At 35.4% G+C, this 20,709-nt stretch overlaps 1 protein-coding gene across 4 annotated transcripts in view; it reads right to left on the minus strand.

Moving 5' to 3' along the window:
* The window catches only part of mri (BTB/POZ domain-containing protein mrityu), a 384,830-nt gene that overhangs the window by 27,486 nt on the left and 336,635 nt on the right, over window positions 1-20,709 (minus strand). For all 4 annotated transcript variants that reach the window (XM_090381835.1, XM_090381837.1, XM_090381834.1 and 1 more), the window contains 2 exons: window positions 14,394-14,491; window positions 987-1,086 (listed from right to left, as the gene is read on the minus strand). In XM_090381835.1, coding sequence (XP_090237961.1) covers window positions 987-1,086; window positions 14,394-14,491 — 198 coding nt within the window. The remainder of the gene's footprint in view (window positions 1-986; window positions 1,087-14,393; window positions 14,492-20,709) is intronic.

Genomic DNA, 20,709 nt, shown 5'->3' on the forward strand with positions numbered 1-20,709 from the left:
TTGTTCCTTGTGTGTCATGTTCACTGTTACATGGAACAGTGGAAGTGATGTTATGGCTGAACTGGCATAAACTTGACTGATTGCCAATGTCACACTGTGTGCACAAGTCAACTATGCAGCTTAGTCTGGTCTTAAATTCCACAGCTCAGCTAAGAATAGCAAACAGTATGGTTTTTCATGAAAAATTATGATCCTTCTTTATTGAACAGCCTTCGTAAGAATAACAATGTAGATAACAAAAATAAGTTAATCAAGCAGAAAAATTTTCAGAAAGTTAGGCTTCTGTGCTGCCAATGCATTCTCCCTTTATCTGTGCTTGAAGTTTTACATTTCATATTTTGTTATATTTATTATCCAAAAATTATCTAGTTCCCAGGGTTGCCAGATTTCAGACATTACATCTGTATTAAAATCAAAATGCAAAGTAGTTTTTTTCTGAAGCACATCTATTGATATTCTGATACCGATTTTAAAATTAACAAGATTTTTAAAATTGACAAGATTAGTTGTGATTTTGGTTACTGTCATTTGTTTACATTTAATAAATTAAACTGTTATTTATAATTTTAACCACTAGCATCACCTTTTAGTCATAAATGTTTACATACATAAATAAGTTCAATTATTAGTGATTAATATTCACTGAAATATGAATCTCCAAAACTACTCAACTACTAGATATACCTCATATCCGGGAATTTTTAAATCCAGTGCCTCTCAATCATCAAGGGTGACAGATTTTAAATGGTTTACTGTATAAATCAAAACATTATCTTAACTGGATAAAAATAAGACACTGAAAATATTTTATACTGTTTGTCTAATTTTCCATATTCACAAGATATCATATACTGATAAGAATACTTTGCAAATTTTATTATATAAAACAGAGAACAATTTAAAAAGCTATACTGATATTAAAATCTGACAAAAATACTAATGATATATTACTTCATGTAACCCTAAAGTTATTAAAATAAACTAACTTTGAGAGTATTCCTCTCCCATTTGAGGTGGATATTCTTCATCCCAATCTACAACATCATCATCTAATAAAACAACAATGTGACATTCTCGGTCTCCTCTCTAAAATAAAATAATGAAAACTCTATTTAACGAGGAAGTTAGGTTTGTGAAAATATGTAATAATTATAAACACAATTTTATCAAATTACTCAACTACAATGCATTCAGCAAAAAAGAAAGGACTAAAAGAATATGAAAGTAACTGCTACCTATTCTGTGCAAATTAGTTGGGTCAAAGCATGACATTGATCAAATTCACTTTCTGCAAGTGCAAGTCCTCTTGATATTAAAGAACAAAAGAATGGCATGATCAGCAACTATGGATAGCTTACCATGACTAAAGAACACCAGGCTGATGTTCATTAGTCAAGGTCTAGGCCAGTTGAGTTTTATAGTCAGTGGAAGACCAGCTACCATAGCAAATACATATGTCTGAATTCACAAGCAACTCCATATTTAATTTTGTACTTTTGTGATCTTGGATATTAGTCTTAGAAAGTGTGTAGGGTTGTGTCTCTCTGGGAGCACACAAACATGAACTATTAGAATATTACCAAGTATGGTAAGATAAAAAAAATTGAGTGTATTTGCAAATTATTCAAGTCAACAGCACAAAGGGTAAAATCATTTTAAACTTCAAGGTTACACATTGAGCAAGTTCTGTGAGAGGTAAAAGTCAGTGAAATACCCTCCAAACAAAATGTTGTGAGGTTTTTCATTGCCATTGGGCCCAGAAAGTCTTTTCCTGTTGAAGGAATGTTGAACAGCAATAAAGACATTGAGGATTTGATAAGAAAAGAAAATCCCAACCCTTAAAAACTTCCTATACAGAGATGGAATTTTTTGAAATATTACCACCATCAAAGGCTAAAACAACTGATATGCGTAAGGAGGTAGTCCCTGCCAAAACTAAATAGGCTACTCATTTGATGCACTTTTATCTGCTTATTGGAGAAGATCCACTGCAATGTGTGTATTATTATCCCTTATTACCATAACAATAGATTATTCTAGACTGTAGTCATTACCATAATGTTCAGAACACTATTTTTAAATTTATTTCTAATATGAGAACCTATAACATTAAATCATCTTATAGGACAGAAGACAAACCTTTACCTTAATGGAAATCTTGCAATACACCACAGAAACAGGCAAAAGTTGGTCTTAGTAGCCTGTGTCACCACATAGGCTACTAAGACTAAGACGTGAGGCAACAAGAGGGAGCAATACTCTTGATCTGATTATCAGTAGTGATTCTTCATGCATTAAGAATCTGCAGATAAATGAACCACTAGGTGGCAGTGATCACAGTGTGTTGAAGTGGGATTTACTCAAGGAGGTAAATACCATCAGAGGTAAAGGGAAGGGTTTTTGTTTTCGTAAAGGCGACTATGATGGTCTGAGACAGTATTTAAATTCCATACAGTGGGACCAACTGATGATGTTACCAACAGCAAACTCAAAATGGGAAGCATTCAAGGAACTAATCTTGGAGGCTACCAGGCTTTACATACCAACTAAGAAATATTGTTCAAGGTTTAGGCCTAAATGGTTGTCAGATGAACTAATGAGACATGTGGCAGAGAAGAAAAATGCATGGGATACATACAAATTAATGGGTGACATGGAAGCCTATGATAGATATAAGTTGGTCTGTAACCAAGTCACAAAGGAGATTAGGCAGGCAAAGGCAGACTACGAAAAATCCTTGGCAAAGGATGCAAAGAAAAACAGAAAAGAGTTCTTTACCTATTTAAACTCAAGAAGGAAAGGGATGAATCAGATTGGTCCACTGGATATTGATGGTTCAACAGTTGAGGATCCTGCTCAGGTGGCTAACAATCTAAACGAGTATTTTGCATCCACATTCACGCATGAGGAGTTATTCAGGAAGGGGAATGATGTAGGTAAAGTAAACATTGGCAGTGAGCTGGATGATTTTGTAATAACTGAGAGGAAAGTGGAGGAGAGATTGTTGAGGATAAACATAAAAAAGGCACCTGGGGTGGATGGGATCTATCCAGTTATATTAAAGGAGGCAGCAAAGGAAGTAAGCAAACCCCTAGCCATAATTATGAGAGCTTCTTTGGACTCAGGGGAGGTACCCATAGACTGGAGATGTGCAAATGTAACCCCAATTCACAAAGTAGGATCAAAGGCTGACACAAGTAATTAGAGACCTGTTAGTTTAACTTCTGTTCCATCTAAATAAGAATTCAGTTATAGCTCAGACGCAGCATGGTTTTGTTAAGGGCAGGTCTTGCCTGACCAATTTGATTGGATACTATGATGTAGTCACAAAAGAACTGGATGCAGGGAATAACTTTGATATTATATATTTGGATCTTAGAAAGGCTTTTGATACTGTTGCACATGGAAAACTGCTGCACAAATTGGAGCAGTGTGGCATTGGAGGCAAATTGCTGCTATGGATAAGGGGATGGTTGAGTGGCAGAAGACAGAGAGTGGTAATCAATGGACACTGCTCAACGTGGACTAATGCTATTAGTGGAGTTCCTCAGGGTTCAGTGTTGGGTCCGTTGTTGTTTTCGGTGTTTATGAATGATATTGATGATGGGATATCAAGTTTAATGTCCAAGTTTGCAGATGATACAAAGGTTGGCAGGGTTGTTAAGGACACCACTGATGCTATGCTGCTGCAACAGGATCTGGGAAGGTTGAGCAGATGGGCTGAGAGGTGGCAAATGAAGTTTAACATTGACAAATGTAAAGTACTACATATGGGAAACAGTAACCCCAGAGCAACGTATCAACTCTGCGGTACTACACTGACAGTGGTGGAGAATGAAAAGGACCTGGGGGTAATTGTGCAGGCAGATATGAAGTTCTCTGAGTAGTGCAGACAAGCTGCAAGAGTAGCTCATGGTGTCTTGTCAATGATATACAGGAATTTTTCTAGCAGGGATAAGGAGGTGATTATTCCCTTGTATAAGGCAATGGTTAGGCCACATCTTGAGTACTGTATACAGGTCTGGAGGCCTCATTTCAAGAAGGATGTAGAGCTGCTGGAATGGGTACAGAGAAGGGCAACAAGATTAGTGAATGGAACAAAGGGTTGCTCTTACGAAGAAAGGCTTAAGTTTTGCAAATTACAGAGTCTGGAGACTAGGCACCGGCGAGGTGATCTGATAGAGGTGTATAAGGCTTTGAATGGTTTGAGCATGCTCAATGCCAATGGGATTCTTCATCTTGCTCAGAATAATCAGCTCAGAGGGCATAAATTCAAATTGAGGAAGGACGGATGTCGGATAGATGTGCGGAAGTTTGCCTTTGGCCAGCGGGTGGTTGGTTGGTGGAACCGACTTCCATCACTTGTTGTTGAAGTTTATAGCCTAAACAAATTTAAGGCTCAACTGGACAGGTATTTCGAGCGAACAGAGGGGTAAAATGGGAGTGGTGTGCTTTTTTTTTTTTTTTTTTGCTGATGCTGAATAAGCTTGCTTTCTTGCATCATATGCCTCTACTAATGCTAATGCTAAGACCAACATATGCAAAGCAACATAATGACCAACCAAACATAATTAATGATTCATTTGCATAACTCACTTAATAACCGCTGCCTTTAGCCAGCGAGTGGTTGGTTGGTGGAACAGACTTCCATCCCTTGTGGTGGAGGTTGATAGCCTAAATAAGTTTAAGGCTCAGCTGGACAGGTATTTTGAACGAACAGAGGGGTGAAGTGGAAGTGGGTTTTTTTTTTTTTTTTTTGGCTGATGCTGCATAAGCTTGCTTTCTTGCATCAAATGCCTCTACTAATGCTAATGCTAATGCTAATAAGATATCAGCCAAATATTTCTCACAACCAAATAAATATCCAAACTTATTAAAGCACTATTTCACACCCCCCAGAATAGGGCCTTCAAAGAATCTATCAACTTTGGAACAAAAGGTATGCATATTTATAATGGACAACCAAAAATTCATAAATTACAAAAATAATAAAATATAATATTCATAATTGAAATAGAAAAAGAATTAGAAATATGAAGTATAAAATTTTCATACACTAGGTTTGAAACAAAAAAACAATACTAAGGCTTGAATAAAGTAACACTGCTAAGGTTATGAAGCTTAGACTGGCTTTCCAATAGTCTATCACGGAGTGACAACTCAGGAAGTCAGATTTCATTTACTATTGGATTCATACATTGTTAAAGGTAAGCACCTATACAAATATGGCAGAGAAGGATGATAGATTAAAAATGACTGTAGGAGAAGATATGATAAAAGGGACAATAAGAACACATCCTCAAATATAGCTAGAAGGCAAAAATGAAGAGAAGTGAAGAAAAGGGGAAGGAAAGAAGAAAGGAAATAGAAAAATTTTTTTTTACTTGGGTGCTTGAGGTTTGAAACCAATTTCTTGCAATGAATGCCTTGGAGTTGGGATTTCGTGTCTGAGTATTTTATATGTTGCACAGATTTTATTCTTCATACATAATCTGAAACTTTGATACATCTATTAATCAGTTACATGTGCAAAAAGATAATGATTCATTCCTCAACAGTTTTTATCTAGTTAACAGATGATAGACAACAAATGGGTTCATTTAGTCTAAGCTGGAGTCAGGACTACGGGGAAATTAGTTCTGTAACTTCTTTCTTGCTGTTATTCAAACGACTTTCATGCTCAGCGAATCTTTGAATTAGAAGAAATGAGTACCCCCATGTATGTAATATCGTTAACTCTCATGGTAAGGAATAAATAACATAAGGCATACACAACAAAAATTCTCTTTAAAATCTGGTTTATTGCTACAATTAATGGGCTGAAGTTTGCTTTTTTAAGTTTTACTTTTTCCCCTCATGCAGTTAGTTTAACTATCTTTTAAATTTGCCTCTTTGGATGGTTGAGTGGGAGAAGACAAGAGTGGTAATCAAAGGACACTGCTCTTCGTGGACTAATGTTATTAGTGGAGTCTCCCAGGTTCAGTGTTCGGCCCATTGTTATTTTCTGTATTTACTAATGATATCAATGAAGGCATATCAGGTTTAATGACCAGGTTTGCAGACAATATGAAGGTTGGCAGGGTTGTTAATGAGAGTAATGACAGTACGCTACTGATACAGGATCTAGAAAAATTGAGGAGATGGGCTGAGAGGTGGCAACTGAATTTTAACATTAACAAATGCAAAGTACTTGCAGATAGGTAGCAGTAATCCCACAGTAACGTATCAACTGAGTGGTACTCCTCTACACTCAGGGCAGTGGAGAATGAAAAAGACCTGGGGAAATTTGTTCAGTGAGGTATGAAGTTTTCTGAGCAGTGCAGATTGTCTGCAAGACTAGCTAATGGTGTCACGTCAGTGATATACACGAATTTTTCTAGCAGGGATAAGGAGGTGATTATTCCCCTGTATGAGGCAATAGTCAGGCCACACCTTGAGTACTGTATACAAGTCTGGAGGCCTTGCCTGGTGAATAGAACAAAGGGTTGCTCTTACAAAGAAAGGCTTAAGCTCTGCAAATTGCAGTGTCTGGAGACCAGGCACCTGTGAGGGGATCTGATTGAGGTGTATAAGGCCTTGAATGGTTTGAGCAAGCTCAATGCCAATGAGATACTTCCTCTTGCCCAGATTAGTCGCCTGAGGGGACATAAATTCAAATTGAGGAAAGACAGTTTAGAATAGATGTGTGGAAATTTGCCATTTGCCAGAAGGAGGATGATTGCTGGAACAAACATTTGGAATGAACGGATGGGTGAAATGGAAAAGTGTTTTTTTTTTTTTTTTTGGCTTATGCTATATAAGCTTGCTTTCTTGCATCATATGCCTCTACTAATGCTAATGCTAAATGGTTTAACAAATGAAAGGCTATATCTATTTCTATTATTAAGTGTTCAGTCATAAATGTAACTGCTTTTTTTTGGCATCTCATTGGAAATATAACTGGAAACTCTACTGGCAACATTTCAGTACTCCTATTTGTGTCAAAGCTGGATTCCTTTCAGGAATCCAGCTTCAATGCTGATGGGATACTGCCTCTTGCTCAGAATAATCACCTGAGAGGGCATAAATTCAAACTGAGGAAAGACAGATGTAGGATAGATGTGCGGAAATTTGCCTTTAGCCAGCGGGTAGTTGGTTGGTGGAACAGACTTCCATCCCTTGTTGTGGAAGTTGATAGCCTAAATAAATTTAAGGCCCAGCTGGACAGGTATTTCGAATGAACCGAGGGGTGAAGTGGAAGGGTTTTTTTTTTTTTTTTTTTTTTGGCTGATTCTGCATAAGCTTGCTTTCTTGCATCATAAGCCTCTACTAATGCTAATGGAGACTGGAATGAAACAATGCATGTTGTCAGTATACCATTTGCTTTGTTAAAAATTGGAAATACCAGAGGTTGGTTCTTGTAATAACATTGGAAACACCTTAAAATAATAATACTGATAATAATAAAACTATTATTATTTATTAATAAAGAATAATGCATATGGACACAACCGAACCAGAACTGGAGGAAAAGTTTTTCCCCATTAAAAGCAAGTACAAAAACTACAAGCGGGAGCAGCCAAAGTGGAAACAGATGAAGTCGCAATATCCAGAAGAGAAGCAGTGTGGAAGAGGGTCCTAGCAGAATTTGAGAGAATGGTCTCTACAAAGACCCACATCATACTGAAGCAGAGACCCAACGGAGTGCTATGGCAAGTCATAGACTATCTCAATAATCGAATAATACTGGAACACCTCAACAACAACAACAACGAAGTAACACTTAGCACCATCTGCACAGCCATTTACTGTGCCACTGTAGCAACCACCAGGATGAACAGAAAGAAACCAGAGACAAAAAAACAGAAAACAAAACACAAGAAACCACACGACTAGAAAAGGAGGCTACAGCAAAAGACAAAAGAAGAGCAAAGAGTGTGATATGCCAACTGACCCAGTACCAAGATGGTAAGAGAAGCAAGAAGCTGATCAGAAAAGTGAAGACCATCCTCAAGAATGACAACATCCATAGAAAACACAACACCTATAATCAGAGAATCGAAGAATACCTGGATACCCTCAAGCAGAAACTCCTTGCATTCAGTAAGAGACTTTGCCAATACAGGGAAACTGCCCAGAGAAAAACAGACAACTGGATATTTGATGTAAACCAGAAAACCTTCTGCAGGACAATGGAAAAGAATAGAAGAGCAATGAATTCCATGAGCAGAAGGCACTTGAGAAGTTCTGGAGTAACCTGCAGAGCAGTGAAGTTAGCCATTACAGTCATGCTCCATGGATAGACCTAGAATGAAAGAAAACCAAGGGCATGCAAGAGATGCCGGTTTGGTCGATTAAGAAGTACAACAGTCCATCAGGACGCCCTGCAACTGGTAACCCCAGGAACAGATAACATCTGCAACTCTTGGTATAAGAAGTTCAGTTGCACACACAGGCACATAGCAGAGCAGACACAATCTCAGACCAGACCAAAGAGCAGACCAAATGTGGAATAAGTAATCAACATCCCAATCACAGTGTCAACCATGAGCACGGTGCCAAGGAGCCCCATTAAGAACATAGCAGCAATAGGCCTCCCAGAGAACTTTTATATGGAACTTCAGAAAGCTGTGATCCTTAACACCTGTAGGATAGTAAGAGAGCTCCTCGACAAACAGTAATAATAATAATAGTAACCTGGCACAACCACCCACACAATGCACTTGGTAAGCTCTACCCATCATGGGGCAAAAAAATCTCATACAAGGGAGAAAGGTTTTTTTTTTTTTTTTTATTATAATAATCTTTAGTGAAAAAAAAGGTACATGATGTTCATAATGCAGGAAGGCAGGGACAATACTATATATGGCAAGTACTATTTCAATAGGTAATATGTATATAATACATACAATGTTAAATGAAAATAAACAATTAATTTGAAAGCAAACATTACTGCCTCTATGAACTGAATAAGCATACAGAAAACCAAATACATATCATAATCTTAATTTCCTGTAATCTTGGCTAAAATAAGTTGTCCAAAGTCAGCTGCCTTTTTCTTCTCCACATGTTTGTTTGTTTGTTGTAATTTACAGCATCAGCTACTACTTTTGCTACTTTTGAGCTTCACTCTTTGGATTCATTAGAATGCTGTCGCAAGTCTTCAGAAAAGATCATCATAGCCTCAACAATTAACTGCATTGCTTGAGATAAGTTTACACTTAAAAATCATTCCTTGAGAACTGAAGTTCTATTTTTGGCTCTTTCTCTTATTTTTTCAGCATCAGAGAAATGAATTGTACACTGGTCCTCACCAGTGTACAAGCCAAGCCAAAAGCTCAGAATATGCTCAGCTCAAAGCCTTTTCTTTAGCATGTAATCACTGCAACATATTTTATTTCATATCTGGTTAGAGCCTTCTTGAATTTATTTACCACAGAGTATTTTTCACTCATTAACTAATGTATCAGAGGCAAAACTAGAAAATCTGCCTCTACTATCTACAAGATTCTCAAATGCCCCTCCATCCTTTAATACAACACTAAACACAAAACCAACCTTTGTTCCTCCCCCTCATTGTGACAGAACTGGCAGTATGGTAGTTTTGCCAATTTAGTATTCTAGACAGTGAAGCAAAAAATATTGCTACAGAAAATAAAGTTCACTTGCATGTGCCAGCCTTAAGCACAATGGCCTTGGATTGCCGTAAGCAAAGTAATGATCATGTGACAATGACAAAACAAGTGCCATTTCATATTTAGTATGTGGCCAACAATGGCAGTTAGCTGTGTTGATTGCTTTTATATGTGCTCTTGCTAAATAGCTTATAAATATGGTTTTAAGGTAAAAAAATAATTTTAAATTCTTTTGTGAAACTTGAGTATAGTGTGATAAGATTGATCGGGTTTGACTATTTATAATCAAAGAAAGGTAATATTTATGCTAAATTTATGATACGTTTTGGAAGTTAGAGAATTCTTTGTTCTAACTGTTAATTCCAGCTGCATATGCTTTAGTATAGCACTGGTATTTGAAAGTTTGAAGAGCTGCTTTTTAAATTCTACAAGTTATGGATGCAGGGGACTTTAATTAGGTTTTTAGACTTTAATTTAGGCTTGTCACACATTAGTTGTATCTAATTTTGGGACAAAATATCGCCTTATCAGAAAAGGTATAGATTTTTGAAGACTGAGTTTTAATTAGTAAAGGCTTATACAGCCATACAATAGTGCCACTGCTAGAGAAAGACATGGTGACCTACTTCAGTATTTTTCACCAGAAAACTTTATGAACGAGGTCAAGAATTTCGTAATGCTAGGAAAGGTTAGTGGAACAAAGAGAAGACGTCAGCAAAGAATACACTGGTTTGACACCATAAAGGATGACACTGACATGAGCATGAAGGACTTGAAAGACGCTGTTGAAGACCAGATAGCATGGAGGCAGCTCGGCCATAAAGTCTCCGAAAGTCAGCTGCAACTGAATTAAAACAACAACAACCAAAACTGAAAGGAACCTTCCACTGTGTTCATATCTTAAGTTGTTATAGTTTCAATTTTACATAGAGAGAGAGATTGTGAAAGTGTTGTCTAAGTGTAAGTTAAATGCTAATTTAAAAAGGCAGGTTATATACCAAAGTGGCAAGCTTTATTTGGCTTGTGATTATAAATGCACCAGATGCAGTTTTAAGAGTGCAGTTACTATATTAAAGCAGGAATATAACTGGAATTCCTCCAGTATGATATGTAAAGGATATACATAGTACATTAGTGATTCATATTAATGATGTACTATATATATATACTGTACATACTTAAAAATACACAAGTCAGTATTATCTCAAATCTGGCAAAACAACATAAACGCTACTCCTTTTCTTTTACTGAAAGATGCACAAAAAAGATTGGGAACTCCCAAGTAAACTGGCAATGCAATTTAAATTTTAACAACAAAGCAAAATTTATCATATTTTACAAACAACATAGCTTCAAACTGAACTGGCACAAATCAGGATGCTGATGTAATCCATATGAAGAAGTCATGTATCTCTATCAGATCATGTCACTTCATTTTAACAAGAATTTTGAATGTACATTTCCACAAAGTTTGTGATATGGCTGTTAACAGAGGAAAATAACAAATGTCAGCAAGCTCCTTTCAATTTGTTTGAATGTGAACCTAATAACAAGCCATATTCTAAATGTATCATAACTGGAGAAGAAACACAAGTTAACAAGTATGATCCAATTATGTTAAGGGAGGCAGCAAAGGAGGTAAGCAAACCCTTAGTCATAATTATGAGAGCATCATTGGATTCAAGGGAGGTCCTTATGGACTGGATATGTGCAAATGTATCCCCAATTCATAAAAGGGGATCAAAAGGTGATATGAGTAATTACAGACCAGTTAGCTTAATGTCTGTTCCAGGGAAAATAATGGAATAACTGGTTAAAGAAGTAATGCAGGACCATTTGGACAGGCATACTGCGATCTCAGAATGGATTTGATAAGGAGCGGTATTGTCTAACCAATTTGATAGGTTACTATGATGCAGTGACCAAATAACTGGATGTAGAAAACAATTTTAACAACACATATTTGGATTTCAGGAAGGCTTCTGATACTGTTGCACATAAAAGACTGCTGTACAAACAAATAATGTGGCATTAAGGGCAAGTTACTGCTATGGATAAAGGGATTGCTAAGTTGAAGAAGAGAGAGTGGTAATCAATGGATACTACTCTTTGTTGACTAATGTTATTAGTGGAGTCCCATTGTTATTTTCAATATTTATCAATGATATTGATGAAGGTATATCAGGCTTAATATTAAATTTGCAGATGTCACAAATGTTGGCAGGGCGGCTAACAACAGTCATCAGGATGAGCTATTGCGACAAGATCTTGGAAAATTGGGTCAATGGGCTGAGAAATGGCAACTGAAGTTTAATGTTAACAAATGCAATGTACTGCATATGGATAGCAGTAACTCCACGGTAACTTATCAACTGTGTGGTACTGCACTCAAGGTAGTGGGGAATGAAAAAGAACTGGGGTAATTCTGCAGTCAGGCATGAAATTCTTCGAGCAGTGTAGACATGCTGCCAGGATAGGGTTTTGTCAATGATATACAGAAACTTGCCAGGAGGGATACTGAGTTGATTATCCCTTTGTACAAGGCCATGGTTAGGCCACATCTTAAGTACTGTATACAGGTCTGGAGGCCTCACTTTAGGAAGGATGTAGATCTGCTAGAAAGGGTGCAGAGAATGGCAACCAGACTGGTGAAGGGAAAAGATTTCAGTTCTGAAAACTGCAGTACCTCAAGAGTAGGCACCTGTGGAGAGATCTGAATGAGGTGTTTAAAGCCTTGAATGAATTGAGTAAGCTGAAAGTTAATGGCAATCTTCCACTTGCTGGGAATACACACATGAGGGAGAGCATAAATTTAAATTGAGGAAGGATGGTTGCAGGATAGATGTGCAGATGTTTGCAGCCAGCCAGCAGGTTGTTGGAACAGGCTTCCATCTGTCATTGTGGAAGTGGATGGGATGAACAAATTCAAGGAAGAACTAGACAAATTTTTAGAGAGTTCAGATGGGTGACTGTGTAAGTGGGTTATTTTGACTGATGCTATATAAGTTTGTTTTCTTGCATTATTTTCCATTACTACTACTATCCCAAATAGCAGTTGTCCCAGTGAAATCCTCCTCCTCCTCCTCCCATACTCCCCATGCACAGAAAAACATAGGTCATGTTGCTTGCATTTTCTGACTGAGGTGTTCTGCACAACAAATATGCTCCAAAGAAACAAATAATTAATAATGAGTTCTATGTTTATGTTTGGAGATAATTTTTTGATATGGTGTTGGGGGTGATATGGAACTGAAAAGACTGGCAGTTTCACTACAATAATGCACTATTATATCTGCAACTACATGTACAGTTTTCTGCAAATATGGCTCCACATGACTTTTTTACCTTTACTGAAAAAGTGAAATGGCATCAATTTGATTATGTAAAAACAATAAAGAGTAATATGACAGCTTCAGCATTCAGTGATTTCAAAATTGGCTTTCTCGAAGTGCTTCTAAGAGTAGGGAAATTATTGGGCTAAGCACATCTCAGAAGGACACTATTTCAAAGGAGATTACTGAATGATATACAGGAATTTTGCTAGGAGGGATAAGGAGGCAATTATCTCTGTATAAGGCTATGGTCAGGCCACATATTAAGTACTACATACATGTCTGGAAGCTTCATTTTAGCAAGTATGTAGAGCTGCTGGAATGGGCATAGTGGGTGGCAATGAGATTGGTGAGGGGAACAAAGGGATGCTCTTACCAAGAAAGGCTTCAAGTCTGCAAATTGCAGCATCTGGAGACTAGGTACCTGCAAGGTAATCTGAATATTAATGGTTAAAGGCTTGAGGAAACTCAATGCTGATGGGATTCTTCCTCTTGCTCAGACTATGAACATGAGGGGACATAAATTCAAATTGATAAATGATGGTTGCAGAACAGATATGCAAAGTTTGACTTCAGCCAACAAACAGGTGGTTGATTGCTGGAATAAGCTTCCATTCATTTTTGTGGAAGTCGATAGTTTGAATAAATTCAAACTCTACAAATTATTGCAGAGGATGGATAGGTGAAATGGGAATTTTTTTTTTTTTTTCCCCTTTTTTTGGCTGATGCTGTCATACACTTCCTAAATATGCTTAATGTCATAGCAGTCCACATACTTTCTGAACAGGCCTTGTAGTTCACTTCCATTCTTTAACCTGTTTTAACAAAGCTATTTCTTCCTCCAATTTTTAGATTTTCATTAAATTTACATGCTAATATTGGTTGATTTATGATAGATGTGTCAATTTTATTGTTAACATCAAAATCTATTATAAATACATATGTTTAAAACATTGTTTGGGTACTCTACCACAGTTCAATATGGTAAAAATCTGTTTTATTGTATCAGGTATTATATGGTATACTAGCCTAGCCTAATGTCTATTTCCTCACCTGTATGTACCAGCTTCATCTATGTTTTTAACTGATCAGAAGAGAATATGTTAGTTCTGTTCTTATATATCTACCACATATTTTCACTATATAGGTTAGGCTACAAACTTTTTATCTCAGCCCTTATAGGGTCATACTCAAAAAAAAAAAAAAAAGTGTTAAAGATTCATGCTGGATAAAACTTAAAAATCCAATTTGTTCTCTGTGAGCAATCAAAAAGCAATAATAACTACCTTATACATGTTATACAATATACAATTTATAATAAAATTAAAGATGACTGTACAAAATAAATTATGAAATATTAAGAAACTACCACATTGGAAGTTCAACTGAAATTCCTTATATATATATTGTTTATTTATTATTTTTTAAAATCATAAATAGCACTCACCTGAGCAGAAGCAACCATGGCAGGCAAAATCAAGTCTTCAAGGAAAGATTCAAACTGCTGGCGGGCACCTTCATTTGACAGTTCATGAAGTAAACCCCCTAATTTGCAAAAAGAAACATTATTCTACAAAATAATTTTAACATAATTCTTTAATGTGTCATATGAAAGGCATAACATAGGTAGAAAATACTCACTAAATAAACTGTATATTAGAACAGTTATACACCATGTTTATTTGTTTCTGTAAGTAGCTTACTGTGAAGTATATGACTGAAATACGCTGTGTGTGTGTGTGTGTACACACCTAGTATTCAGTAAACTAACTGGCCATAAGGCTACATTTCAGAATCCATTTTAGGATTTCATCATCAGGCCAAAATAAAACTAAACTAGAGAAAAGAAAAATAAAGGTTATTTTGAAGTGATAAAATAAAAATTATGTCTGATTTGTATAAAAATTCAGAAAAACTGAGGTTTTAAAGTTGTTAAATATCATATAAAAATTAATCACAATTAGTATCTCCCCCCACCCCACATAATAAACTGTCCCATGGAACCTCTGAGCCAAAACCACTAGCTTGGCATGACTGCAACATATTTTGTTAGCACATTTGTTACAAGATAGGTGCCATCAAAATACATATACCACAAGTAACAAATCCATAATTAGAAATATTCAAAACCTTTTTATTTGTGGAGGATTGGCACCTTTCACAGTTTCCAGTAACTGCCCATACTGGTTAAGCATAGTAGGTTAGTATCTAACACCTTGTAACTTCATGTGAATGGTACAAAAAATCTGTAGATTGTATAACACTTTATTGGAGGTGAGGGGGGGGGGAATAATTCAGGAGAAAATGTTAATATCTGATGTGTTATGAATGTCATTACTTATACTATAAAACAATGAATGAATGGCTTCTATATGGAATTATATACAAATTAAAAATAAGCAGTTATTAACATATTAGATACCCTGTATAAATTATACTTTTGACTTTATTTGTAACAAAATTTTCACCACACAAGCCTACAAGAGATTGTCCATACAAACGTCAGGCTTTGTTCCATTCAACCAATTCGATTTTGTAAAATCCCAAGCCAAATACAAGGGACTCTCACAATGAATCATGGAGTAAAAGCTAACACTAAAACACTAAATTCATCCCATATCATGTATTGAGACAAAAAAAAAAAAAAAACATCTGGTTGGGGGGGGGGGGGAGAAGAGAGAAATTTTATTAATGGTCACTGCTGTAGTAACTGAGAATAATGTAAAACTCTTATTGTAGTTAAGTAACCCCAGGGCTCAACATCTGGTGGGTATGGGCTTGGCATACCCAGGGTTCTGAGCTGGATATCATCATTCTTCTCTTTCTTGTGATTCTTCTCTCTCTCTCTCTCTCTCTCTCTCTCTCTCTCTCTCTCTCTCTCTCTCTCTCTCAATGTAACTCAGAAATTTTTTTTTTTTTGACTGGTGCAGCAAAAGTCTCAAGCTTCCTTGCACTATGGCTGCTGCTAATAATAATCTCTTGGAATTACAGGTAGAAGGCACTACTGGTAGAGAGTTTTGACTAATGAGCAGTTGGGTAACTGCCGTAACTCATTCTACGAAGTGTTTTTCTCATGATTTTCAAACTTACACTTATATTGTAGTTCTCACAACTGTTCCTCAAATCAGTCCACTAAGATTGCCTTTTCAATTTCCTCTCACTATCTATTTTGAACTAATCCATTTTCATGCATTTTATCAAATGAATATAGGTGATATAAAATCAACATCTGATACACATATTGGTTAATTAAGTCAGAGTATGATTAAAAAAAAAAAAAAAAAAAAACAAGGCATCCACAATCAATAACAAGTGATAGGAAGAGAATAGAATAAAAAAATGACCTCGATCCCTTCACAAGAGGTGAAGGGATCGAGGTGAATACACATAGCAGGCATGTGTATTCACCAGAAAGAGAAGGACACCCAAAAATCAACTGGAGGAAATGATCCATGAACATACTCTTGTATTTTCACTTATTTCTATGTTGTTTCAGATGTATAGAGCATGTTTATGAATGTTTTTCTTTCTTTCTTTTTTGCTGATAGATAGTAATAATTTCCATGTCTTGGCTTAATTGCTGATTGAGACAGCTTATTTACACTGATAATATATAAAGTTGATTAATAAAACAACAGCTTCAAGTTCAGGTGTTTCAAATAAAAAGAGCACTGGAATATTCTTTCAGAAGAAATTGCTCCAATAAATGAAAATAGTGTAGATGAATAATTATTTTAAATTATAAATGGGGATAATGGAATAATTTTTAATAAAAGAATGAAAATTTCAAAAATAAAACCTGAAAGTAGATTTTTATTGATAATGAATTTTTTATACAATGCAACAATCTTTTGAATTATAATAGCAGTTTCTATAATAAAGTTATATTCATACATAGAGGATAAGAAAAGTTAATTAAAAAAAGTTACAAATTAAGAAAAGTTGAAAAAACCCAATGCTGGTCTTATATGTTATTTGATAATCATGCTATTTTGCAATGAAAGGTAAGTGCTCAAATCTTACTAAATACAATTTATGGACTAAGATCACTGCTAAAACAATTATACCTCAAGACCACAATGACTATATAGTTGTAATATATAGTAAGGTTAAGTATATATAGCTGGGTAGATAGGTGTTATCTTGGTGTTTGAATTCACAGAGTATACAAAAAAATAACATCTCATTCACCTTTATTATTTTAAGTTGATCTTATTTGGTTGTCTGCTGGGTTAACAGCAAGCTATATACTTGTAATAATGATAAACTTATTTGGAATTCATTTGACCTAACTTTCACAAGCAAAAATTCAAAATCATTATGTATATTAATTATAATGGGCTGAATATAGTTCACTAAAGAAACAGAGGACCTGTATATTGTTGTCAGTCCTCTCAATTTTGGGGGCTGACTCTTGAAAAAGTCACAAAAATGTACTGTGTGTATAATCCAAAAATTCAAGCACAGAGATATAATATTTACTAGATATTATACAACTATAAATCATCGGATCTGCAACATTAAGTACTTCTTTTATTGTACAGGCTGACCTCAATTAATGCGATTAATTCGTCCTGCGAGGCATCGCGCAAAACGCGTTAATTGAATATAATAATCAATAAGAAAAATTATAATTGGTCCTTGACTTTCAGGAATGTCCATAAAAAATTTTAAAAATACCCTTTAAATAACTTTTTAACCGTATACCATGTAAAAGATAATGAAAATAATTATAGAATTAAATGTTTATTGCATAGTAATCAATTTACACAAAAAAGGCACAAGAATTAACCCTAACAACTACAGAGGGATAACACTGCTGTCAACTGCTGCAAAGCTATAAATATACTAAAGAATAACTTAATAAATATTAGTGAACAATTCTTATAAAAAGAACAATGTGGGTTCAGAAAAGGGAGAAGCACAATAGACGCCATTTTCTCACACTACAACAAATTTTGGAGAAAAGAAGAGAATTCAATCTACCAACATTTCTACTCTTTACTGATTGTGAAAAAGCATATGACAATGTAAACCGGGAAAAACGTTGGCAGATTCTATGTGAAGAAAATATTCCAACCCAACTCCAGAAAGCGATCCAAAGCCTATATAAAAACTCAAAAGTCTGTATAAAATATTCTAATGGCCAACTATCAGACCCAATTAACACCAATAAAGGAGTGAAACAAGGATGTGGACTATCACCAAATTTATTTAATATCTACATCAATAAAATTCTTAAAGAATGGAAACAAACAATTAACAACAGAATACAGTTAAACAACAGGATTAAAATCCAAACTATGTTATATGCTGATGATCAAGTTATAATTGCAAAATCCGAAGATGAACTACAGATAGCAGCAAATGAACTTAATAAAATAGGTAAAAGGTAAGAGATGAAAATCTCCACCTCAAAAACAAAATCAATGGGATGATGTGGAAAAAATATACGAGTCAAAATTGTTATTGATGATAAAATAATAGAACAAATATCTGACTTCACCTATTTGGGAAATTTAATATCAAATGAAGGGAAAGACATCCACACTAAACTACAAAAATATAATAAAATGAATGGAACGATTCAATGCCACTTCGGAAAACAAATGACAACTGAAACAAAATTATGACTACACAACATTACTTCAAAACCAGCCCTCTTCTCCAGCTGTGAGACTTGGGTCATAAATAAGAAAGATGCACACAAACTAGAAGCAGCACAAATGATATTTTTAAGACCATTATTAGGCTTTACAAGACTGGACCAACAAAGAAATTTAGATATCAGTGAGAAATTAAAAGTAGATAACATAGTAAATAACATAAAACGGTATCAGGAAAAATAGATCAGCCACATAGAAAGAATGAACCCAGACCGGATCCCAAAATTAGCCTTTAACTATAAACCTACATGCAACAGAGATGTTGGTCGACCAAGACAACGATGGCGAAATCAAGACCACCTCCAAGAGCTACAACAGAACAGGTCTTAAAAGACCTAAGCCGGACCAAGTTCATGATGATAAATGTTTATTGCATAAAAGAGCAATTCCCAAATTGTATGCTGTGGAATATTTTAAATTTTTGAGAAACAGCTATACTCTACATCTGTCGGACACAGCGTGAACAACTAGCTCAAGGTAGTTCACAGTTTCAACATTTCTTATTAAGTTGTTTGGACCTAACTACTTAATAAACGGAACTGTTAGGTATTTCTTTTGGCCTAGGTGCACCATGAAAAAATTACTGAGACACTAAGGGTGCCATGAACCGAGAAAGTTTGGGAACCACTGACATAAAATACACAATGAAGAAACAATTTGTTATGGAAATAGTTGAACAGTGTTGACTTTCTCTTTTCATCAATCAATTTCCGATAGCTGACAACAATCCTCTCTGGGCCCTGGCGAAATAAATATCACAGAGAACCTCAAACCTTTTGTTTGAGGTTCTTTGCGATACAAAAGATTTCATCTAGTTCTTTTACCATCATCTCCTTCATCACGGTAACATTTTCATCTGGCTCATTTAAAAATTAGAATTTTTAAATGCAAGTCTGCATTGACTTTATTAGTGGGAGACGAACAAGTAACATGTCTTCTTCCGATGGTTGATGGAACACACTGAGGCGAGCAGCAGGCAAACGTTTGTTTATTGCTCATCTGACGCACTGTAAGCTTGACGTGTGATTCAAATCTTTTTTAAATATCACATACATAAAAAAAAAAAAAAAAGATCGCGTTAACTGGAAATTTGCATTGTGTAAAGTGAAAAGTAGTCGAATTTTTTGAAATAGCGGTAACTGAAAAATGTATTAATCGAACTCGTGTTATGTGAGGCCTGGCTGTACTATTTTTATTTTTCAGATACCCACAGATTTTTTCTGTTGTTTTGGCTTCTGTTTTTGTCAACTTGTTCCCTCTCTCTCTTCAGCACATTCTACTGATCTAGATATTACAACTATATACATTGTAATATCTAGTAAAGCAAATGAATAAGCACATAAGAAAAGAGAGAGAAAAAAAGGCAAGAACAGGGAAAGAAAAATTAAGGAAAATGTTCAAGGAGTAGGTAAGTGATTATCTGGGAAACCCAACAACAATGATGAATATTAGTTTAGTGATAAAAGTAATAGAAAAGGAATAAAGGAGTAAGGAAATGAAATAAATCAAAGTATATACAGCAGGCCCCCGTTATAACGCGGTTCGCTTTACGCTGATTCACTATAACGCGGTTCTTATATTATAACCTGTATCTGACTATAACGCTGTTATATATCACTATAACGCTCTTTTACAGACTGCATTTTTGACATATTTAACGAAATCGTTTCATTTGATGGAGTCGATAGCTTGAAAATGAATATAAAAATACGGTTAAAACGTTTCCCAAGCCAAACTGAGAAATATTCCCACGCTCAGTGAAATTCTCTCGCGCGCTAATTTAATTGCAGTACAGTGACTTGTTACGTAGTTCGGAGATCAACATTTTAATAAATGATCACGTATATTGCTTGTAATATTTGCGTTATATGCATTTATCCGAAGTCTACTGATCACTTAGTACCTCATTAGACATCGTGCGAAATGGATAGTTTACTTGAACATTGCATCATAATTAATGCAACCAATGCAGTTACATTTTCGAAGAGTTAATAATGGCCGATAAGAATGAAAAAGCAACAACATCTGAGCGCAATACGAAGACTATAAATGTACAGAAAAAGACTGAATTTGAAAATCAAATTAGACGTTCTGAAG

This window comes from Mastigoproctus giganteus, chromosome 9, assembly GCF_048544385.1.
Source record: "Mastigoproctus giganteus isolate SK-2022 chromosome 9, ASM4854438v1, whole genome shotgun sequence".
In the NCBI taxonomy this organism is placed as follows: Eukaryota; Metazoa; Arthropoda; class Arachnida; order Uropygi; family Thelyphonidae; genus Mastigoproctus; species Mastigoproctus giganteus.